The sequence below is a fragment of the Gadus macrocephalus genome, chromosome 4 (genome assembly GCF_031168955.1).
Source record: "Gadus macrocephalus chromosome 4, ASM3116895v1".
Classification (NCBI taxonomy): Eukaryota; Metazoa; Chordata; class Actinopteri; order Gadiformes; family Gadidae; genus Gadus; species Gadus macrocephalus.
Genome location: NC_082385.1, coordinates 27,273,053 through 27,297,958, shown reverse-complemented (window position 1 = coordinate 27,297,958; position 24,906 = coordinate 27,273,053). Strand labels below are relative to the sequence as shown.

At 43.6% G+C, this 24,906-nt stretch overlaps 4 protein-coding genes across 4 annotated transcripts in view; 1 reads left to right on the top strand and 3 right to left on the bottom strand.

The window, feature by feature from the left end:
* The first annotated feature begins 695 nt into the window (after positions 1–695).
* Positions 696–3,335, top strand: LOC132456477 (E3 ubiquitin-protein ligase TRIM39-like). Its single transcript, XM_060050838.1, has 2 exons — positions 696–826; positions 930–3,335. The coding sequence occupies exon 2, from the start codon at positions 932–934 to the stop codon at positions 2,534–2,536; it is 1,605 nt and encodes a 534-aa protein (XP_059906821.1). The 5' UTR covers positions 696–826; positions 930–931; the 3' UTR covers positions 2,537–3,335.
* Positions 3,336–12,090: 8,755 nt separating this feature from the next.
* On the bottom strand, positions 12,091–15,065 carry LOC132455542 (lithostathine-1-beta-like). The gene is made up of 4 exons (XM_060049384.1): positions 14,163–15,065; positions 13,214–13,487; positions 12,892–13,061; positions 12,091–12,430 (listed from the first exon to the last, which is right to left on the bottom strand). The coding sequence occupies exons 1-4, from the start codon at positions 14,194–14,196 to the stop codon at positions 12,363–12,365; spliced, it is 546 nt and encodes a 181-aa protein (XP_059905367.1). The 5' UTR covers positions 14,197–15,065; the 3' UTR covers positions 12,091–12,362.
* Positions 15,066–16,302: 1,237 nt separating this feature from the next.
* LOC132456475 (cilia and flagella-associated protein 47-like) lies at positions 16,303–19,712 on the bottom strand. The gene is made up of 4 exons (XM_060050837.1): positions 19,472–19,712; positions 18,958–19,126; positions 17,981–18,161; positions 16,303–17,357 (listed from the first exon to the last, which is right to left on the bottom strand). Exons 1-4 carry the CDS (start codon positions 19,695–19,697, stop codon positions 17,142–17,144), a joined length of 792 nt encoding a protein of 263 aa, XP_059906820.1. The 5' UTR covers positions 19,698–19,712; the 3' UTR covers positions 16,303–17,141.
* A 38-nt stretch (positions 19,713–19,750) lies between these two features.
* Positions 19,751–24,906, bottom strand: part of LOC132455474 (cilia- and flagella-associated protein 47-like) — a 79,150-nt gene continuing 73,994 nt past the window's right edge. The window contains exons 57-62 of the mRNA XM_060049337.1: positions 22,102–22,209; positions 21,265–21,376; positions 20,974–21,072; positions 20,614–20,755; positions 20,283–20,366; positions 19,751–20,007 (exon numbers count right to left, since the gene is read on the bottom strand). Of these exons, the coding sequence (XP_059905320.1) occupies positions 19,751–20,007; positions 20,283–20,366; positions 20,614–20,755; positions 20,974–21,072; positions 21,265–21,376; positions 22,102–22,209 (802 nt within the window). The remainder of the gene's footprint in view (positions 20,008–20,282; positions 20,367–20,613; positions 20,756–20,973; positions 21,073–21,264; positions 21,377–22,101; positions 22,210–24,906) is intronic.

The window sequence follows — 24,906 nt, the reverse complement described above, 5'->3', positions numbered from 1 at the left end:
AGCCAGGAGGGACAGCAGACTGCACCCATTCAGTTGGCTTGAAGGAATAGAAGGAAATCCATGGACTAAAATGATCCCTATTATTAACCCCTACTATTATTATTATTAAACTACGATACCAGTTATCCATCATTTCAGATTTACACACTTTATGCCTGGCACATACCCATAATGCACCACCAGCGATAATGTGCCGTGGTTAACTGCCATGGCAAATTATAGGTTTGTTTTGCTGTCTCTACGCTGGCATTGTTGTCTCAGATTAGTGAACCTGTTGGTCTGGTTTGTCTGCCCTACCCTGAGTCACATGATGCAGATATTTAATGACAACAGAGTCTTGGAGATAAGCTCTACATAATTTCAAGTGTTAACTCAATATTAAATCACAAACCATCCTAGCACATTTAACCATGGCATGCAGGGAGACTCTGGGAATGTTAATTCAAGTCAATTGTTTTTGAATAGCTCTTAATGAAAGTTACAGCATTCACCATTAAATCATTACAATGTCTCTGGGTTTGCATCGTCTCTGGGTCTGTGTCTTGTTTTTACCCTATCCGAACACACGTCAATGCATTTGAAGCCTACACAGTAAATTAATGTGCCAAAACTTTGAAACGTCAGTGAATCATGTGTCCGTGGGGGCCGGACCAGGTCTTTGGGGAGGAGCCAGGTGTTATGGGAGGAGAGGAGAGGACGACTTGTTCAGGAAACTAAACGTTTCATAGAAACCAAAGTCGCCCGACATGGAAGCAGTTCTCTCTTAAAGGAGGAAATAAAACACATTTTGGGCAAATAGTCTGAGAGAGACAGAAACCACAACAAGGTGAGTAAAACAGAACAATTTTGAGTTAAAAGTTAAAACCTCTCTTCAGGTTGTGGAAAATAATGGAATTGCTCAATACATAAACATTGTCGTCTGTGTCTAGGAATGGCCTCTGCTAACACTTCCTGGTCTGAAGATAACGTTTCATGTCCCATCTGTCTGGATGTGTTCAGCAGCCCAGTTACCACACCATGTGGACACAACTTCTGCAAAAACTGTATTACAAAGCACTGGCATGAACAAGTCTGGCACAAATGTCCTGTTTGCAACGAGCCTTTCAACACAAGACCTGAATTACGGATCAATACCCTCTTATCAGAGATGGTTGGTCGGTTTGGAAGGGTAAAAGAGCAGCCTTGTGTTGAACCAGAAAAAGTTCCTTGTGATGTCTGTACTGGGACCCAGATGAGGGCCGTGAAGTCCTGCCTTGTGTGTCTTATCTCTTACTGCCAAACCCACCTGGAGCCACATCAGAGAGTCGCTGTCCTGAAGAAACATCGGCTGGTCGAGCCTATGGACCGTCTGGAAGACAGGATGTGTAAGAAACATGACCGACTTCTGGAGCTCTTCTGCAACACTGAACAAGTGTGTGTGTGTCAGTTCTGCACAGAGACAGATCACAAGTTCCATCCTGTTGTACCTATAAAGGAGGAATATGAAGTGAAGTTGGCCGAGTTTGGGGAGATTGTGCCTGCAGTTCAGCAGATGATCGAGGAGAGAAAACAAAAGATTAAGGAAATTAAAGACACAGTTAAACGCAGCAAAGCAGATGCAGACAGAGAGATAGCCGATGGTGTGCAGATCCTCACTGCTCTGATGCGCTGCATTGAAAAGTGCCAGGATGATCTCAACCAAATGGTTAATGAGAGACTAAAAACCACAGAGAAACAAGCTGAAGACCTCATCAAAGAACTGGAGCAGGAAATAGAAGATCTGACCAATAGAAGCTCAGAGGTGAAGCAGCTCTCACACACTAAAGACCACTTCCACTTCCTCCAGGCCTTCAGATTCCTGAAGGATCCTCCACCCACCAGGGACTGGACGACGGTGGAGGTCCGTCCTCTGTCATGCCTAGGGACCTTGAGGAAATCCCTGGATCAGCTGGAGGAGACACTGAACATGGAGATGAAGAAGCTGTGTAATGATGCTGAACTGAAGAGGGTCCAGCAGTATGAAGTAGATGTGACTCTGGATCCTGATACCGCTCATCCCCAGCTCATCCTGTCAGATGATGGGAAACAAGTACATCATGTAGGTGCAAGGAGGACGATATTCAACCCTAAGAGATGGGTTACACAATGTGTATGTGTTTTCACAAGGCAGAGCTTCTCCACAGGGAGATTTTACTTTGAGGTCCAGGTTAAAGACACGACTCAATGGCATTTGGGTGTTGCAAGAGAGTCCATCAAGGGAAAGTTTCTGAGCATATTTACCCCTGAGATAGGTTACTGGACTATTAATCTAAACAAGGATGGGTTGGTATTTAAGGATAACCCTGCTGTCCATGTCCCTCTGAGAGCTGAGCTCCAGAAGGTGGGGGTGTTTGTTGATTATGATGAGGGTCTGGTCTCCTTCTACGATGTGGAAGCCAGGGTTAATATCTACTCTGCTACTGGCTGCACCTTTAGTGAGCCTCTCTATCCATTCCTCTGTCCATGTGATCATGATGTTGCTCCCCTGATCATGTCACCTGTCAATCAAACAGACTAGGAACTTTGTTTGCTGATAAAATAATCAAACAACCAAAACAACTAATGTTGTTTCCTGAATTAGAATCTCTACTATGAGATCTGAGAGAACTACCATATTTTCCGCACCATAAGGCGCACCGGAGTATAAGCCGCAGCAGCTAAATTGAATGATGTGTACAGATATAAGCCGCACGCACTGGACTATAAGCCGCAGGTGTTTTAATGTTAAATTACCATTAGGGCTGGCCCGAATGCCATTTTTCAGGCTTCGAATACTCGTTGGTTTTTCCGAGCGAATATTCGAATACCCGTTCCAGAAAAAAACACCATCAAAAACAACATTAATAATCCCTATATACTCCCTGGAACCGATTTTGATAGTGTCTGCATTTTTAGTTGAAGATTTAATAGCTTTTGAACGTTAATTAGTAGGCCAAAGTAGGTTGAAGTTCCTTAGTTTTTCCCCGTGGAAGCGAACAGCTGTTGTTCCGTTCCAAATCAGCTGTCTGCTGTCAGCCATCTCAGCCCTTACGGGAGCTTTTCAATTCATCCTGGAACGTACATCTTTTCAGGGAATTTGTACAATAAATCCACAACAAATACCGAATATTGATTGTCTTATGTGTCCACATTATATCCATTATATTGACCGGGTATTCCCAAGACGCTCACGCTCTGCAGCAAGCCAGTCACAGTTGATTGGCGCGGCGCTGTACAGCGAACGTAAACAAACAACTAAGCTAAGGTTAGCATTGCGCTAAGTATTACTTTTCCTCCCGAGGTCACGCTTATGTTGTTATAAAGTAAAGAGAAACAAGTAACATGTGCTTGGTACAGCAAACTATATTCTTTACAACCAAGAGAAAGAGGTCTCTATGTTCTCAGATTAGGTCAGAAATACTCCCCCTAAAATTAAATTCATTTTATTTTGTATTGTCCGTTTCATCATGATTTGTGAATTAGGTTATTCAATAAAGATCACCTAAAAGAAGTTCATTATAAGCGTGACAAAGATATGTTAGCTTGGCTATTCAAATATAGAACTTTTGGGATTGCTGAGAATATTGAAAAGGTGTGGGCTAGGAGGAATATGTCAATTTATATTTAGCGTGTTTATCCGGTACAAAAGTGTGATTGTGTATCTACTACACTCTTTGTGTAGTTATATCGTGTCTTGTAATCCTGTGTGGGATGGGCCACTTGTGTGGCATGACACGAAAATAAACATAATCAATCAATCAATCAATCAATATAATATATAGATCAATGTCTGATTGACTCAATGTTTTAAACTTTAAATGCAACACTATTAACAATTTAAAATGTTTGGGGCAAGTAGAACATTATGAATGATAACATAATCAAATGTTCGTACACTTTTTATTATTATTTTATTTATTCTTTTATTTGAATTAGAATCTCTACGATGTGAGATCTGAGAGAACCCGCTTTGATGTTGTACTGTTGTCTTTTAACAAGGAGAAATACATTAGGGGAAATAACCCTAACTACTATAAATCATTGCCCATGATACATGATTAGATTACATATACTATATTGATCAATGTCTGATTGACTGAATGTTTTTATGCAACGCTATTAATAATTAGTTTGGGGCAAGAAGATCATTGTGAATGATAACATAATCAAATGTTTGTACACTTTTTATTTCAATAAAGAATTGCAGAAAGTAAAATGGGGTCATTTTCGGTGGAAAAGCTACATTCTCCTTACTCTCCCTCACTCTCTCCCTCCTTCCCTCATTCTCTCCCTCCGCTCACTCTCCATTTCTCTTTTCTCTCCTCACCTCACCCTCCCTCTTTCTCCCTCTCTCTCGCTTCATCTTCCCCTCTCACCCCCTCCCACTCTATCTCCGAACTTCCCTCACCCACCCCCTCCCTCTCTTTCTCCCACCTTCCCTCTCTCACCCCCTCAGTCTTTCTCTCCCTCAGGGGTGGTTCCTTAGAGGAGGCAACGCCTCCACAGGATTTTAAAAAAAAAAGGCAGGACGCTGAGTATGTTATGTCCGGGGCTAGCCACTGAAGGGAGGCAAAGTGGCCAAAACTCACTTATGCCTCCTGTGAGCATAAAAAATAACCAATCATAATTCAGATTCACTGTTGCAAGGTAAATCATCCATACCATGTTAAACATAAAGGGAGGTCAGCCGCATCTACTTCTTCTTGCAACCAATCACAAATCTGCTTTTTTTTTTATTAACGTTCTAAGCAAATTAGCCTTCTAGTCAGTTGCCGCCTTGCCGCGGCTAACAAAGCTACAGCTAATGCTCACAACTAACAACGATATCAACATGGAGGAGAATATAATTAAATATCTACAAGAACACACATTTTCGAGTTTGAACATCAGCTGAACATAAAAGAGAATGGAAGACCAACACCGAAACTGAACATGATCCAGACCAAAAAAGCAGGTAGCTCACGAAACTTCAAGAAGGAGAACTACACTCGGACGCAATGGCTAGCTGGCTCTGCTCTGCTGGGGAAATTGTTCTGTTGGCCTTCTATGCAGTATCAATTTGTTGTTAGCTGATTAACTCATACAGAGATCCTTCTTGTGTCCACTAGATCAGGGGCCTTCAGACATTTGTGCCCAGGGGCCTATGATTTGTTAATCCGGCCCATTGTGTTTGTTTGTCTGATGAGAGGAAATAAAAACAAGGAGATGTTAACTCCGCCTAAGTGCATTAATTTGGTCTCATTTATTAAGTATTTAATATGTGCATTATGTTTTCAATAACAAGTGCATAAAACTAAGTTTTGATTTATCTCTTTGAAATGGCTGGTTTAAGTTCATACATAAGGGAATGTGGATTTGGCAGTAAAAACGCTCAGGAATGTTCATTTATGCACAACTTTGTTCTTCTCACGATTTTATTGATAAGGCCCATTATGAATTGGGTCGCGATGGTTGGTAGTTTTAATAAAAAAATGGATCAACAGAAAAAGTGGTGCATCCACAAATAATTATTTACATGAATCAAATTTTGTATGATGTAAAATAGCTAAACAGGAGAAAATATGTCCGGCAACAACATAAAGACAGGGGGAATTTGTTATGTTTAGGGTTAGGGTTTCCTCGGGTGTATGACATCATCCCCTTTGTAGAGACCTGTTTAATTATTACATTTGGTCTTGGAGGTCCTGATTTTTTTAATGCCAATTTGTCTGAATTTGATCGCCAACTGAAAGGAACTTCTTTCAAAGACACAACGGAATTGCACGGTACAGTCGCGATCTGGAAAGTAGTATGTGACTTGATCGAAGATGTTCCTTGTCTCTGTTTGCTCAGTTACGTATGACGCATATGTACTTTTTTGCATAGCAACCGGGGCTCAACTAGTGCCTTGAATTCCAGTACGGTTGGGCTGAGTGAAATGGAGCCCCGGGAAGACAGCCTATTGGCTACTACACCCAACGATAAACGTTGAACGTGAAGCGGAACGCAAATATCATTCCGGAGAGTTCTAAACACATTCTAAGGTAAAATCATTATTAGCATGTAATTAAAACTCATTGGCTGCCAGCCATTTTCAGTGCAGAGAGCCCCATACTGCCAAGCGTTTTACAGCATTTTGACTGATTTCCAAAGACCCACGGAACAGTGAGTTCTATGACTATTTAAAACACTGAAACCACCAAAAGACAGAGTAGACTCTCTTCTTTCATCAGGAACAAACCGTTTGTTTCTACCTTTTTCCGTTCTTTAGTAATCGGCAGTAAAACATACGTTGGTTTCACCAAAAACACAGTTTTTGACCAAAAAATTGAGAAAACCAGCTTTTTGTGAAAATAAACTTTTTTTGCTTTAGTGACCCCTTCAACACCTGAAAAGTGGTTTCCCTCCATAAAACAGCAAAAACAACATTGAGACAGGTATTTCGACAGGACAATAATAATTTATTTGCAAATATATAACCAATATATAATATAAAAAAAATAAAAAATCTTCAAAATGTCAGTTGTACAATTCTTTCCAGGTATGTATTTCTGTATGTTGTCGCAGCTATATCGAATCGTTTGTGTGTGTGTGTGTGTGTGTGTGTGTGTGTGTGTGTGTGTGTGTGTGTGTGTGTGTGTGTGTGTGTGTGTGTGTGTGTGTGTGTGTGTGTGTGTGTGTCCACCCCTACACAAAATAGTTCAGCTTAGTGTGGTAAGCTGTAAAACACTCCCCTGCGTGCAAGGGGACACGACAGGACTGACACCACATTTTTGTCTCGCTGCGCAGACCCCTGCGAGCACAGACCCTACACCTCCTTGCTGGTCTCCCCTTCTTGCTGGTAGGCATCAGGTGTCTGAGTTTGTGTCTGCTTAGCCCTCCGTCTAGCCTACTCTCTGGGTCAGTGTTATATGGTGCTCTCGGTGTACTCCGTCTTCCTGGAGACGCGTCAGGGGATGAGGCTCTGCTTTTCCCGGTTGACGGCAACCACTCATCTGACGAAACCGGGTCAGGTTCGCTGAATTCATCACCTGATGATTCGGAGGTGTCTGCTGAAATACGCCGCGTAGGCCTACTCTCTCTACTTGGCCCGGGTTTTTCGTCAGAGGCTTTATCGCAACCAACCGCGACACTGAAGGTGCGAACACACCAAGCGCGTACCTCGCGTACCATGTACGTGCGTAACGCAGCGAAAATGTTGCTTGACCATTTTGTGTCAAAAATGGTCAGATACGCGCGTACGCATACGCGCGTATCTGACCATTTAAGGAGTCCGAGGATTAAGGAGTCCGAGGAAGGAAACCCAAACGCCGCCGTGTTTGGATGGATGATAGAGCTTGGATCGGGTTAGATTAAATAATCTCGGATATAAATAACAATAATCGGGTTAAATAACTTCACATGGTGTGTCTGGTGTGTTTCCAGCATTCGTAGTGTTGATCAGCAGAGAAATAGTCCGCCAAGACGTTGAGGTTGCTTAGCAATCAGAGACTCTGTCCATGCAAGTGAACGGAGCGTTCACTCTTCGTCATAACTATCAAACCAAACATCCTTCACATTCACCGAGCGAACATTATGAGAGTAAAATGCACATTTCTCGCTAGAAATGTTTCCATAAACGCATTTAATGGCGTAACTATGTTACTATTTCCACTCAGAATAAAGAAAGTTGCCGGCCGTGGCTGCCATGGACATGGCTGCTCTGAAGTCCGAGGTAGGAAACCCAAACGTCGCCGTGTTTGGGTGATAGAGTTTAGATCGGGTTAGATTAAATAATCTCGGATATAAATAACAATAATCGGGTTAAATAACTTCACATGGTGTGTCTGGTGTGTTTCCAGCATTCGTAGTGTTGATCAGCAGATATTATAGTCCGCCAAGACGTTGAGGTTGCTTAGTAACCAGAGACTCTGTCCATGCAAGTGAACGGAGCGTTCCCTCTTCGTCATAACTATCAAACCAAACATCCTTCACATTCACCGAGCGAACATTATGAAAGTAAAATGCACATTTCTCGCTAAAAATGTTTCCATAAAAGCATTTAATGGCGTAACTATGTTACTATTTCCACACTGAATAAAGAAAGATGTCGGCCGTATGCTTCTGTCCAAGCTCACTACTCTCTGCCAGTGACGTCGGGTCAAGCTCAACGCTGATTGGCTATTGCGGCGCGTATGACCGTAAAAAGTTCAATTTTTTGAACTCCTCGCGTACATGTACGCGCGTATATGTACGCGCGTATATGTGCGCGCGTATATATACGCGCGTATATGTACGCGCCTCATACGCCCCTACAGCGAGTAAAATGTTGCTTGGTACGCATGATACGCGTGTACGCACCTCATACGCGCGTACACCCATGCTTCCCTATGGAAAAATTGCCGATTTTATACGCGTGGTACGCAGGTGACGCGTTTGGTGTGGCCGTACCTTGAGACACTGTTCGAGTGTTAGCTGTCTGAAATTTCGCTTACGTTTCGCGGACGCCATGCTCTTACTTAACCCATTAGGCTACTGTTTCCTCATCTCTGATCCAATTTGGCACAACGCCACCGCCCACCCGGCGGCTCATTTCAGTATTACATTCTCTGTTTACAAGCCTGATTTTTTGTGACTAGGTGCTCCAGATCGCTCCCCAGCCCGCCCCGTTGAAAAACATAATTGACGTCTATAGACGTCATTGGCAGTCAACGGTTGTATTTAAATTGACGTCTATAGACGTCATTGGCAGCCAATGAGTTAACACTGATTATTTTTTCAAAATGAGAAGATTATTATTATATTAAATAAAAGATAAAAACAGGCAGGCAGGACGGCGGCGCCCGGCCAGCGCCCTCTATGGACGAGCCGCCACTGCCTCGTGAGAATGATCGTACGAGCGTAGATCCATCGTTATCGGGAAACTGGGCCCAGAACAAAGTAAAGGCCATTAACAAAAACAAAGCATGTGGCCCAATGGGAGATGGGACATGAGAGCTGCCCGGAGAGCCAGCACCCACTCCACTGGGCAAGACCCAAGTGTGTGTGTGTGTGTGTGTGTGTGTGTGTGTGTGTGTGTGTGTGTGCGTGTGCGTGTGCGTGTGTGTGTGTGTGTGTGTGTGTGTGTGTGTGTGTGTGTGTGTGTGTGTGTGTGTTTGTGCGTGTGTGTGCATGCGTTGGTTAGTCTCTAAAATAATGGCTTTTTTTTATTTTATTTTATTCTTTCCTGGCAGTTCTCTCAATCCTCTCTCTCTCTCTTTGATGCTGGTATTAAAATGATATCAGAGTCCCGTTTTACATGTTCTCTGCTATTTTTAAACTTTTGTTTGACTATGATTGTTTTATTTTTAGACTTTATTATCATTCAGTCTAACATATCTATCTCCTCTTTTCCACATATTAGGATCTCTCTCTTTCTAGGTCTGCCTCTCTCTAACTGTCTCTGAAGGCTCAGTGTTAATGGGCCTTCTTTGTTCTGGCTGGCTGCTGCTGTGTTCTCCAGTGTGCACACCTAACTGACAGCTGGCAAGCACAGTCAGAGACCCCCATGGTCTTGTTGCCCATTCTGATTTGCAGCACAAGGCCACATGAATATATTCTACTCTCTATTTTTAAAAGAAGAGAGTGGTGACAGTGGGTGTCTGCATGCCGCCCTATGGGCAAAGAGAGAGTGAAGCAGGCAGAGATTGAGGCAGTGTGGGCAGAGAGAGGCAGAGAGAGACACCATGTTGGAAAACTGACAAAACTGACAACTCACATCATGGGAGGAAAAAGCATATGGCGTTGAAATAAGCCATATAAGAGATACAGTACATGAAACACAGGAGACAGATATTTGTGTAAGCAGCACCACACTTTACTAGCATAGATATATTAACAAAGTACAGTGGCAATAATTATTGTCTTTATAGGGTCCCAGCCTTCCACTTCCTGTTTTCTCAGTTAAAAACAGAAATCAACATTTTCCCAGTGTTTGTTAGATGTAAAATTAAAGGAGGCATATAATGGTGTTTTCCCAACAAGTAAATGTAGTATTTGAGTTCCAGAAAACATGTTTTTGAAGCTGTTTGCTGGAAATAACTTTTAGGAAAAAAGATCTTGCCTACCACTATTCCCCTCTGTTTCAGGGGGTAGCTCCATGGCAGTCCGGCAGCACAGCTCCGGGAGTCCAATCCCTTTCTCCTCCATGTCTCCTCCTCCGGACTGCTGCCGAAGCTTCGGCGGCAGTCCGGCAGAGAAACGGATTGTACTCCTGGAGCTGAGCTGCCGGGCTGCCGCCGAGTTCCCCCCGCCGGAGCTGCTCGTCCGCTGGTCCACAAAATCTTAGCTATGCTCTGATTGGCGGGGAGTGGGGAAGTGGGAGGTAAAAAATACGCTCTCTTGAGGTTATGACCCTCACGGTCTAACCTCCTGATATACAAATTCGGAGAAAGGACGGAGGACATGTGTGAAAACGGCTATACTTTTGAATGGACCTGTAAAAATAGCTGTGATGACCACTTGAAGTCTAAAGCCCATGTGAAGAACAAGGAAGAGCACTTGGTTAGCCAGAGAATGCCTCCTCAAATGACCTTTACTAGTACAAGCACCTGCAGATTCAAGACAAGGAATTATTCAGGACTTTGCTGTTGTGTGCGCCGAGTCGGCCATCCCCTTAGAAAAGCTAAGAAAGTGCAATCGTTTCTAGTGAAGCATCGCAAAATTTCTTCTTGGAAGAAATTTGCAAAAAATAAATATATAATGGAATTTGGAAAGAATCATCCATCCATCCATCCATCCATCCATCCATCCATCCATCCATCCATCCATCCATCCATCCATCCATCCATCCATCCATCCATCCATACATCCATACATCCATCCATCTATCTATTGAGAACAATGTACAACCTTGCTCTTAAAGTTATTTTTTGTTGGATTGTTTTAAATGCTGTCGATAATGTAACCTCAAATAACATAATCAACAGTATTTTGGGGTAGTCGATTCATCTAGTGGTGGGTTAGCAAGTTAACGTTATGTTTAGTGGTGGGCATAGATATATTTTTTTTAATCTAGATTGATTTTGGAATTAATCTAGATTAATCTGGCAAACGGCAAAAAATCCTTTTGTTTACCTTGACAACTGTCAATTATGCTTGGCAACGGTGAATTACCAAACATAATTCACCGCCAGAAGTTGTGAAGTGCCCATGCAAGTGAACGGAGCATAAACAAAAATGATTGACAGCTGAACGTTGGGAAGGCCCATATGCAAGTGAATGGAGCAGTCTACAGCATTGAGAAGAGCCATGTAATAATCCATAATAATGTAAGGTTTAGTAGTTTAATATTTGAAAGTTGTAGAATAAATTAATATAATTTATATTGGAGTTAATTTGCTAGAAATGTACTTACAATGTTTAGTCAGTTAATCATTTACATATTTATGTTACACAATTATTGCTTACATATTTACATGTTTACATATTTAACACAGTCAGGATATTCTGTTGAATCTGCCTCTCTGATTCCCTCACGTTTACCTCAGTCTAATTCTAGCTTCTGATTGGTTAGTTCAGTCACGTGATGGGTCCGAACAAGGAAGTGTTTGAAAATAGATTAACGGCGATATTTTTTTTATCGCGCGATAAAAGTTTGGCGATAACGCAGCCGTTAACGCCGATAACGGCCCACCACTAGTTATGTTACTTATTTATCAGAATGAAATGACATAACATGATTAACACATTAGTACTCGTCTGTGATCATTATTTCTCTTATCAAACAGAAACGACTCCCAGGATTTTTGGATTAAATGTATTATACCTACATATTATGCCAACATATTATACCGTTAACAAATTTCATACACTATAACCAATAATCTGTGTTCTCAGAACTGCACATTATTTAGTATCTCTCATGGTTCTAACCACACAATGAGGAACAGGTGAGCAGGAAAAAAGGGCGGGAAACAGAAAAAGGCAGCATGTACAGGTGAGAGGCGGAGTCACAGGAACAACAAAGAGAATGAATAAGCAGCGAGAGAGTCAATGAGTCCTAGAACGAGGTGCTGACACAAAAATACCAAGAGACAGAGATAAAAGCTGACTGGTATTTTATTTAGTCTTTTGACCATCTTGAACTCACAATCTCCACAATTCGCATCAAAGGACAAATGCAATGACACAACTAATCCTGCTTATAATGTTGTTCATGGATTATATACCTAACTTTTTTACATGTTTAAGCTATTACAGCACTAATACCAAGGATAGACATCTTTCGTGAGTTTGAGAACTATGCCCATTAGGACAAAATTAAGAACTAGCTAGCTACCAGAGACAAGCTCTGAGCCATAGCATTCAGAAACTTCACGATTTAGGACTACTTGTGATTCAGTAGATGCATTCCCAGTGACACAAACCTAGTTTTTACAAGTTGGTTTCCCCCTTGTGGAACTAGAGAAGTACCTTTTCACTACTTCTGTCGGACCTGCGGAAACAGAGATACATGAAGGTCAATGAACGTGGCAGAGGAGTAGCCTGGATACCATCCTGATAATATAATATATTCGAAAATACGTGCATGCCCTTGTAGTGGTTGTTATTTGAGTCCATTCCTGAAATAACTGCACTTATGGCAGCGTTTACTCTGCTAATGATAACGTTACCACTCGTTGTTTCGGGAGACGCCATTATTGTTTTGCCAGCTGCGGCCCGTATTCGACGTCATCAACTATGACGCAGTCCCTGATTAGCTCGTATATGTCATCTTCCACGACACAGTCCCTGAATGGCCCACATTACATTGTCCTTTCTGGAAACATAAGATCTCCAGCCCATTTCACTCTTTATTCAAACTTCTAGGTGGAGCTCAGTACTTTTGAGGACTTTTCCCAAAAAGGAAGCTTGGCCCTCACGCCCTGGTAATGGTTCTATAGGTTGGACACCAACCTGTAAAACAGATGAAGTTAAGATGTTCTTCGCAAGAGCCTTGCCTCCATGTGGAAGGTTCCACACTGGACACGCCCCCACAGGGGCTGGAATGATGTGAGGCTGTGTCCCACTGGGTGTAGTCCATTGGGTCACCGGACATCCAAAACCAGGAGCTTCCTCGAATTGACCTACAGACATTAAAAGAGTTGAAAGAATTAGTGGAAGGTAGAATAACACAGCCAAATATATTTTTTTCCATGGTATTTCTACGTCAATGGGACGGACAGATGATCATAGGTACAGACTTGTTGTCTGATAGACACCAAGACCTTGCCAGTACCTGCGCAGGCCCACCCAGAGTGGTCGAGTTAGCGGGAAGGGGGCGCTAGCCACCAGCTCATCAACCATCTCCTGGTCCTCGGGGCCCCTGATGCTCAGCAGGTCCCAGTGATAGTCTCTGCAGTAGAACAGGGCGTCTGACCAGCACAGCCGCTTCGCCACTAGTGTGACGTTCCTCCCCATCGCCTGAATCGTGATGGAGGCCAGTTCTGGGGAACCAAGAGGCTCGCAGCTCCCAGCACCCGAACTCAGCGGCACATTAATGAGGGATGCAGCTTGAGCGAGTGAAACCACAGAGCAGAGTTTACTTAGTTGCGTTCTACGATACAAAAACACATCGAAATACTTGTATGGTACATGAGAAAATACTAAATTAATTATAATATAATAATAAAAACGACATTGGGGGCTGATGCAGTTGAGGGAAAGCTGCAACAGTGATTAGAGGGGACTCCTGACTCCTAATTAACACACACACATACATACTTAAATTGTAATATTCAATTCAATAGTTGTGTCTTACCACACCAACATCTTAACCTCTTGAACATTTTCTAGGAAACTAGGAAATGGTATTCAACAACACTGTTGAAAACTAATACATAATTGTACAAATAATTGCACAAAGTCAACGATTGTTAAAATATAATATTACAATTTAAGTAGTACCAATACTCCCAATATGTAAATGATTACTGATAGCAAGAAAGTACCACCTCATCTCATTCTGCAATTGTCAGTAAACAGAATGAAAATATCCTATAATATAATATAATTTACATATAAATGTAACTATTATTCGTCATCCTTTGCAGTAGAGATATCACAGAGACCCAAAATCACAAAAAAAGTGAACACCAAACAACCATTTCCATTATCCGGCTGGTTAATTTAAATTAATTTAATAAAACTAACTTAATGATAAAAGTAGTGCTGTGTGGAATACCTACCAATGAAACTGCAGATGAGACGACTGGACCCCATGGTTCTGTAGAAACAAAATACCTACTCAGTGAATTACGATAGCTGATACTAGCCTCTAGACATACCACCACCCTATAAAGATCCAATAATCTGACTATAGTAAAAAATAATAGATAATTTATATAACAATAACTAACAATATTAATAACATCACATTACTGTCTTTTGTGGAGCTCAACCAATGAGGAGGTTACGAGTACAGACAGAAAAACGTTGCCTCTCCAACTTGAAGATGATACTTACCAGCAGAGCCCTTCTGAAATTTCTAACGTATTTACTTATTTACTATCAGTGACCGATTTGCCTTCATTCAAACAGGCTCCCATTTGCAAGTGCATCCGCCCGAAGACAGCCTATTTCAGGCATCATACATGAAAAGGGGGTTTTCGTGATTTTTATTGGGATAGGTGTGATTTGTAAATGAGGTGGTTCCAGAATACAAAGACCGTCCGGGGATAAACAAAGAAATGCAAATTCTGTCAAAATACTTTTGACAGGACCTGTAAAAATAGCTGTGATGACCACTTGAAGTCTAAAGCCCATTTGAACAAGGAAAAGCACTGGGTTAGCCAGAGCATGCCTCCTCCAGGGACCAATACTAGTACAAGGACATCCGCAGATTCAAGACAAGGACTTATTCAGAACTTTGTGGCTGTGTGCGCAGAGTCTGCTATCCCCTTAGAAAAGCTAAGAAAGTACAACTATTTATTGTGAAGCATACAAGCAAACAAGCAAACATTGCGTTGAATATGAGTCTGGAATTTGGGAAGAAATTTCATGAAAAAAAAAAGAAGGAATTTTGAAGGAACTCAAACTGATTTCATAGGGCTCTATAATCTTCTAATGTGTGCTAAGAATAATCTTTTTTGAGGTTTTCGAAATCGTATTTACAACCAGTCAAAAAACCCTGAGTAAAATTATGAAAAAAAACACCTATGGTTATTCTTGTGTCATATAAAGAAATGATTGTTGTTGTGTACACAGCCCACACAGCGTAAGAGGCCGTGAGTAGCACCAATAATATGCTGGTGTCCTAAGCACCCGAAAGTACTCACATCAACTCTTAGCCATACTGCTATAAGCCACTTACAATTGATAAATAATATAATATTAAGAGATATAACATGTACAATTCTGCATAAACACATCTGAAAGTGATCAACCTATGTTACAGATTTTGTAGAGTTGTGTACTTACATTATCCAAATGGTTTTTCAAACAATGCACTCAGAAATCAGTGGTATCACGGTACGGTCAGTTTCAACTGTGTCTTAATATAGAGCAAACGATGGCTTTGAAGAGAGGAGTGCTGCTGCCTGACACCGCCTCCTCGGCAGGTTTACACCGTCAGACCCCCCCCCCCCCCTCCATCTGCTACCACCAAAACTATCATCTAACACTGTCATGTGTAGGTAACGTTATAAAGTTTGAAGTTTTTTTTTGTATGATTGTTTTAAAGGCTATCGATAATGTTAGCCCACGTAACATAATAAACAGCATTTTGGGTAGGTCGATTAATCTAATTGCGAATTAACAAGTTAACGTTATGTTAATAATTTTTCAGAATGATATGACATAACGTGATTAACTCATTATAACTCGTCTGTGATCATTATTTCTCCTATCTGACAGAAAAGGCTTTGTACGGGATTTACTTTTTTCCATCCTTACCCAGCCATGCAAACCAACACCTTCTGATTTGGCTGAGGTTAATATGTTTTTGGCATATTTGCATTGGATTTTGGTTTTACCTGAGACAACCTATAAACCTGACATTTATTTTCAGTTAGAGGCCAGACAGAGCTTTTCATGTGTCTAGTTGAGGGTGTAATCCTGCAGCTTTGCCTACAAAGCATTTTAGTGAATACCCGTAACCTTTCATATGTGGAGTCACTGGTTGATCATTTCTGCCAGTCTGTTAGAGAATGGATTGCTCAGAGCTGAGTTCATATGTTTTACACATCATATGTTTTTTAGATTGAAAGAATGATTCAGAGAGTGGCGTTATCTGTAAAAAAAAAAAACACACATGGGAGATCCCATATGCAGGAAACAGACTCAATGACTACTATCGCTGAAGATGTGGTACTACTCATTCTATATAAATACACTCCCATGGCTGCTCTGGCCACTTCCATGGGGGAACTGCATCTTTCTCTGACCCATTCCTGTACTTAGGGCATATTTGACAGCTATTCTAAATGTCTTTAACGTCCTTATCAAGGCGTGTGCACTCTTTCAACAGTTAAGGTCTCAGTATCGTGGTATGATTAACCTTGAACCAATTACACACAATCTGCTTTAACTGTGTGTTCCACACGTGTTTCAGTGTGTTTTGAACTAATCTGAAACAGCTTTGATCGTACATACAATATTCATTCAATGTAGTGTGTGTGTGTGTGTGTGTGTGTGTGTGTGTGTGTGTGTGTGTGTGTGTGTGTGTGTGTGTGTGTGTGTGTGTGTGTGTGTGTGTGTGTGTGTGTGTGTGTGTGTGTGTGTGTGTGTGATCACGCTTGCTGGGTCAACTGACTGCTGCTAATGCAGTGAGTGAAGTACCGAGCGTATGTGATGCTTGGCCGTTTTGTGGCTAGGTAGGTGTCGTTCTGAGGAGACAATGTTAGGTTTGTAACTGCCAAAGCGTTTTTTATGCAAGACTATAAATATGGAGAAATTGGCAACAAGAAAATCCCATGCTGCATTTTGATTGACAAGCCCTATAGATAGAATGGAGGAGTTTGGGTCAAGCGTTGGTTAATGCACAGCAGGTGAACCTTAACCCTGAGCGTGGATACTGTGTAAAGTGTTCCACTGCTCAGGGGTTCTGGCTGCAATGCATTGTGGGGATCGTCCCACATCTGCTCAAACACCTGAACATCAGTAATGACTTGGTTAAAAAAAGTTGTGTAATGAATGAGTTTGAGGCAGTTGTTTTGCTGGTGTTTGTTTTATCTCTGAAACGTCACTTTAAAAGGGGAGGAGTTTGCCAGCGCCGGCAGCCGAAGGTTCCGAGTGACGTAGTTCCGCGTGTGTTTATTGGCCGGGCTGATGGCTTCCTGGGCTGTAAGGTTCCTATTGGCTGATACGGGGGCGCGGGGCGGGGAGACCTGGCCGGGCTCAGGGAGAGTCCCTTGGACCTCATAGGTCCAGCGCTTGTCCGCACCCTACATGGACACAAACATGGAAGCAAACATGGCGGCCGGGGCAGTTAGTGCCACAACCTGGTTTTAAATAAAGACATTTACAGAATACGATTCCCGTTGAGTTGAGATGCAAAGTTACATCTGCTTGAGGCTGAGAACAATGGAAGTATAAAGTACATTTGTTGAACAACAAACAACCTCAAACCAAAATGCTGCATAAGCAAGTTTGAAAAGTGTCAGTAAACTGTTGAGATTATATTGTTTCATTTGGTGAATAGTAGTGCCTGTGGGTATCAGTGTGTGTGTGTGTGTGTTTCTGTGTGTGTGTGTGTGTGTGTGTGTGTGTGTGTGTGTGTGTGTGTGTGTGTGTGTGTGTGTGTGTGTGTGTGTGTGTGTGTGTGTGTGTGTGTGTGGGTCTGTATCTGTGTGTCTGTGACTGTGTGTGTGTGTGTGTGTGTGTGTGTGTGTGTGTGTGTGTGTGTGTGTGTGTGTGTGTGTGTGTGTGTGTGTGTGTGTGTCTGTATCTGTGTGTGTGTGACTATGTGTGTGTGTGTGTGTGTGTGTGTGTGTGTGTGTGTGTCTGTCCTGGGGGTGTGTGACTATGTGTGTGTGTGTGTGTGTGTGTGTCTGTCCTGGGGGTGTACCTGGACCAGCACCAGATCACGGATGGGGTTGTGCAGATGGAGGCCCGTGGTGGAGCTGATGCCCGGGCCGGCCGCGGTTACGGCGATATCGTCATCAACCCCCTTCTCCGTGGCGACCAGTGTGAGGGGAAAGGTCCAGTGTGCGCCGGACACACACCGCACTGCCAAGAACACGGAGCACCTACAAAAACATACGCACACACACACACACACACACACACACACACATACACACAACGTCAAATGGTACGACACATTGCACTCCTTTTGCCTTGTCTCAGGGTGTTTAGCAGCTTGATTATTGGTCTCACACACACACACACACACACCCACGCACACACTCCAAAATCCGAAAATATATTGCTGTCAGATCTCCCCTGGTTTTCTGACCCTCAAAGGAGCGTGAGCCTCCGGGAGTTATTAGCGACTATTCTACCAGGGTGTCTGGGTGTTAACGAGTATGTGCGTCCGGCGACGATTAGCGATTTAAAACCAGATGTAAAGCTAGCAGATGCAAATCCCCAGTGGACTGTAGCAAACATTGCTCATCTATCTGTCATACATCTAGGTGGACACGCCCACTTGTGATGTCAGAACGGTTGATGTAACGGCTAATCACACTCACACCTGGTGTTATAATATGCCACCTTTAAACAGTTACATTCAAGACGGCGTCTGCCTTGCCTGACACGGTATGAACAGAGTAGAGAAGGAGAGAGAGAGATCATCCATCGTCACAGTAAATCAAGAATAATTGGTTAGTTGACTGGTTGAATAAACAATATGCGATATTAGAACTAATTGTTGAATTGTATTAATAAACATAACTAGTGAATGAGAGAGAGTGAGAGATTGAGTGTGTGTGTGTGTGTGTGTGTGTGTGTGTGTGTGTGTGTGTGTGTGTGTGTGTGTGTGTGTGTGTGTGTGTGTGTGTGTGTGTGTGTGAGTGTGTGTGTGTGTGTGTGAACTGAAGGTACCTGTTGGGTCCCCGAGGTGTGTAGACCAGGTTGGCGGTGAGCGCTACAACGCCAGACTCAGGGTCTATGCAAGCGGCCGCGACGGAGACCGCCACGCACTCGTCCACCAAGCGGCGCTGCTCCTCATTATCGCAATGCACCTCGCACTGGAAGTCGTCCACACACACCACTGGGACGGGAAAGAGGAAGGGGGTGAAACAGCGCATTCAGCAGTGCAGTATCATGCGTAAAAGGTGCATGAAAGTATTGCCGACCACCAGGGGGCAGAAAGTGCTCTACAGTTATAAGCTTGGTACAAGCTCGTGCTGCAAGACCCGTTTTCCAGATTCAACAAGAACCAAGTCCAGCCTAGTCCAGGTAGGACTCGAATGAAGGGTTTGTTATTTTGCGATTTCGGCTCCTCCCCTACCTATACCTCCCAACCAATAAGCTTCGACCCTGCAGGGATTGGCGGTTGCAAACCGCAAGCACCCAGAACAACCCGGCCGCCCTCCAAAGGACCCTCGGTCCACACCTCCTCCTTCCTGTCCAGCCGCGCCTCGGCCACCGGTGAGCCGGACCTCCAGCGGCTCCTCCAGACGGCCCCCCGCCTGGCACCGGACCACCCGCAGTGGCACCGTCTCCGACGGCGGCCCAGGGAGGCCACGGAAGGCGTACGCCCAGCGGACGCTGGCTGCTTTCCCCTCTTTGATTTCTGCCGGCCTGGCAGCAACATTTGAGCAATAAAAAACAAGCATCATATTAAGATATCCTTTGTAGTTTATCTTTGAGGTATTTTTATGCAACAACCTCATCAGCTTTTGCCTTTGATGCCAAAGACTTTTAAAGAGTAAAATAACCAAATTAATCTTTGGTTGATTTGGGTTTGGGTTTCATCAACATCCCCCCACCTTGTGCCGTCGGTTTCGGGCTGGTGGGACGCTTTGCTGGGCTCCGGGTCCTGGAGGAGGGGCTGCAGGGTGATGTAGAGCCAGGCCTGCTGCGGTTTCATGGTCTCGGGGGCGAACACCACCGGGACGTCCAAACAGGCCCCGGCCCCGACCCGCAAGCCTAGCGTAGGGATCACATGTGAACCAACCTAACCAGCCAAAGGCTCCCAACCTTTCCTGGCCCGTGACCCCGACTTGGTTACTCTTTACATTAAAGTTACATTCATCAACCATTCATAAAAATAAGTAAATGCAGAAATAAGCATTATAATACGACATTAGCATAGGGTTTAGGGATACCCTATTAAATAAAGCAGCCGTTTAATTAATTTGTGCCATCTAGAGGAGAGGAGAACAAGTCCAGGACAAGGGTATTGAAATAGGGCCAGAGCTCACCTTGGGTACGTCTGAGAGGGACCCAGAACACCTGCTTGTCTCTTTTAACTGCTTGGCCGCTGGTGGCCCCACCCGGGTCCTCATCTGGGAAGAGGGGACAATATGGGGATTTAAAAGGGGCCAAGCGATGAGGTCAAACTTCAGGGAACGCACTGTCTGCGCTGATGGCACATCGCCCACACAAACAAGTGACCAGGGTTGCCATACCATCAATAATGATTTTATATTTCATGCAGTGGTCAAATGTCTTAGCTGTATGTACCCTACGGTGTTGATGCATTTATATCACCATGCGACGAGACAGTATATGAGCGCATGCGTGTGTAGAGACCTGTGAGTGATATGCTGAGCAGGGCTGGGTGCTCCGTGGGATTGGAGAAGGGAATGTTGACCAAGGCATGGGAACCAATCACGGAGGAGATGCTCACCGGCTGGAAGCCACACCCACTCAACAAGAAACACCACGCTGATATCTGAGGGGGGGGGTGGGGTCAGAGAGAGTGAGAGAGAGCAGTCAGTGTAAAAATACACTTTTATTCAGAAAGATTACACAAACTCTACTATGTTATTCAAATGTGTGTGTGTGTGTGTGTGTGTGTGTGTGTGTGTGTGTGTGTGTGTGTGTGTGTGTGTGTGTGTGTGTGTGTGTGTGTGTGTGTGTGTGTGTGTGTGTGTGTGTGTGTGTGTGTACCTGGGGGCAGCTGAAGGTGATCCGCGCTCTGTGGTCTCCCAGGTAGGAGGGTCTGAAACGGACACCCAGCATGCTGCTCGACTGTGGTGCAACCAAGATCTGCGACACACACACACACACACACACACACACACACATACACACACCAACCATGAATGATGGCATTAGTTTGTGTGTGTGTGTGCGTGTGTGTGTGTGTGTGTGTGTGTGTGTGTGTGTGTGTGTGTGTGTGCGTGTGTGTGTGTGTGTGTGTTTGTGTGTGTGTGAGTGTATGTGCCCATGTACACCTACGGTGTGTCTCCCATCCGTCTCCAGCTTGTAGTTCTTGGGGTTGCTGTTAGCGACCTTCAGCTCCAGAGACTCTGCTGTGGGGTTCGCCAGGACGATGGTCTGTCTGACCCACCTAACACACACACACACACACACACACACACACACACTTGTAGTCTACCCAATGTGGTCTGTTCTGGGCAGTGGGAAGCCAATCAGGAATCGATTCATCAGAGATCCCTTTTTCCCTTTTAACATAAACTTGCCCAAAATGTTCAAAGTATTTTCTAAAACTTTGGACAGGGATATTTTTTTGGTCAAAAGCAAGAACCGGAAAATACAATTGAATGTTAAAGAATGGACGACTGGCTAGGCTAAAGGTATCATTAGCAGGCTAGCTCTCCCTGGTAAGGCACCAGCTCTCTAATCGCTTGGCGGGGGTCAAAATGTGATTGCAAGTATCGAACATTGTATCATAGCATACTGCCAAATGTCTCAATGAAAGTACTTCAGGGTAACTTTGCACACTGAAGCAGATCGGAAAGATAGAACATGGAAAGAATAGTAAATCAATGTTAGATGTTTTATAACAATGCCAATGTGTTTAAGCATGTGTTGTTACTTTACTGTGTTTAAATCAGGGCTAGCGTCGTCTCTCGTCCCATTCCTGTTTTCACACACACTGATGTGCGGTTATCATGCTAACATGTGTGTGTGTGTGTGTGTGTGTGTGTGTGTGTGTGTGTGTGTGTGTGTGTGTGTGTGTGTGTGTGTGTGTGTGTGTGTGTGTGTGTGTGTGTGTGTGTGTGTGTGTGTGTGTGAGTGTTTGTGCATGTGCATGTGCATGTGTCTACTTACCTCCCAACCTCACAGTGTAGGGGGGGCAGTGTGGAAGGAGGGGGACTCACAGCGACCAGCTCCAGCTGGTACCACAACTCGCCCAGAGACTCTGACTGAAACACCACACTGACACACACACGCACACACACACACACAAGTACGCACACACACACACACACACACACACACACACACACACACACACACACACACACACACACACACACACACACACACACACGCGCGCACACACAAACACGGTAACATTTCAGGCCCCTGAATCTCGTCATGATTTCAATATCCTATATTGTGTGAGTGCGTGAGTTTGTGAGTGTGTATATACGTGTGTATATGTGTGAGTCAGTGGCGGCTGATGGTTTTTAAAGTGAGGGAGGAAGGACTGCGCGCTTGGTTGCCATTGGCCTGCTTGCACAGTTGGTGTATGGTGGCATAAGAATGTGAGACTCAAGTTGGTTCAGGGTGTTTTGGTGAACTAAAAAATAGTAGGGAGGGATAGTTATGTGAATAAAATTGATACAAAGCCACCAGTGGCATTCTGTAATTTGAAAGCAGGTGGGCAGCATGTCTTTGAAATTTACTACATTGGCAGAAGGAAAGAATGCAAAGCCCATTAGTCAAATCAGGCCTACTCTTGATTTGTACAAGTAAATAAAAAAACCTGGGCCTATTTTTGCCCTCGACTCACAACAAAAAGTGATGCCATTTAAAATGCATCATGCTCTGAATCATTCACCCTTTCCACAATATCAAACAGAACGGTCAGAGTAACAAACTAGTACAACAACGAGAACATTATTTCAAACAACCTGATCTATAGGCCTAGGCATGGTGCCTAGCAAGGAATGTCGCATCGCAGCACCAACGTGAATTTGACACTTGTCGTGGCGTTTGGGTGCCCTATCAAGATTTTTCACATCAGTGAAACCATGAACAGCCCACATTGGAGATTTGCCATTATTCATTAGCAAACAGGGCCAGCAATACAGTCGATTGATAGTAATGCTACCAGTAAGCCATGAGTACCTAGCAAACCATGTAGCACCCACAACACTGACGTTGCCATTACTTTTGGTGATCTCGATTTTGCGAAGTGGTCTACCTTTTTCTTTGGTATCTAACTTAGCACTGTAACTCAATGAATGGAATGCTTTGTAATCAAACATGAACAATGTCCTCTTTTTCCAATGTTTCCATTGTAAACTTTATTCGCAAATGTTAGAATCTCTTTATCCTTCAGATGATTTCACCTGCTTTTAGACTGAGCGGCAATGCAGGCAGAGCGGGTTTGTTATCGACAGAGTTGCCAGATTGGGCAGATTTCCCGCCCAATGATAATTTTTCCAGCCTAAGGCCGTGTTCACATTTAGCGTTTTTTGTAATGTGAAGAGTTGAGCCAACCGCTTTAAAAAAAAAAATAAGAAGCTGGCAGCGTTTTTTGTCCAAAAAGCGCCAAGAGCGTTTTTCTATTGCCTAGCAACGAACCCATTCTAGACCCGACGTTACTCGCCTGCTACGTATCCAGGCTAAAGCCCATTAGACATGTCGTGGATATCGACATGTTCTGTAATTAAAACTATTAGATAGATAAGATAAGATATATTTATTTGTCATTAATGGCCTCATTTAAAAAGGTAACATAATATATAGTAAATAAATAAAGAAAATACATTCAACATTTCGTTCACTCACTACATTCATGTCGTCATACACTATACCGTTAACTTAGTGCCATTGTATGCCTAAAAATAGTATGCCTTAAAATAGTAGTGCAAATATGTAAAGTGCTGAGCATTGCATTACATGTGGACGCCACTGATTAATACTGTCGGAACTAGTGGATTTATTTTCAGGTCAGAGTTAAGTATGGTGAATGCTTTGGGATAGAAACTGTTCATGAATCTTGTGGTGCGTGTTCTGATGGACCTGTAACGTTTCCCTGAGGGCAGCAGTTCAAACAGATAGTTGGCAGGGTGGTATGAGTCTTTCAGAATGTTGTGTGTCTTCTGCAGGCATCGGGAGTTGAAGATGGTGTCCATGGTAGGTAGCTGTTGGTTGATGATGTTATGGGCGGTTTTTATAATCCTCTGCAGTGACTTCCTGTCTGCAGCAGAACTGCTACCAAACCACGACAGGATGCAGTAGGTGAGCTCACTCTCGATGGAGCAGCGATAGAAGGACCTTAGGTGCTGTTGTGAGAGATTGACTTTCCTGAGTGTGCGGAGAAAGTATAACCGCTGCTGTGCTTTCTTAACTATTGCTGTGGTGTTTATTGCCCATGATAAGTTCTCAGAGATGTGTATGCCCAAGAATTTGAAGCTGGACACTCTCTCCACCGTCTCCCCGTTGATGTGTAGTGGTGTGTGTGTGTCCTGCTTCTTCCTGTAATCAATGATCAGTTCTTTAGTTTTTTTGATGTTGAGGCTCAGGTTGTTCTCTGAGCACCACTCTGTCAGCCTTTGAACCTCCTCTCTGTAATTGGCCTCATCACCTTTGGTGATCAGTCCCACCACAGTTGGGTCATCTGCGAATTTCACTATGGTGTTGGTAGTGTGAGATGGGGCACAGTCATGTGTGTACAAAGAGTAGAGTAAAGGTCTCAGTACACAACCCTGTGGGGCCCCTGTGCTGAGTGACAGAGTGGGCGAAAGGTGCGGGCCCATTCTGACCGCCTGTGGCCTGTTTGTCAGGAAGTCCTTAATCCAAAGGCAGAGGTTGAGTGGTATACCCTGGTAGGACATCTTGGAGAACAGTCTGCTGGAGACGATGGTATTAAACGCAGAGCTGTAGTCCACAAACAGTAGC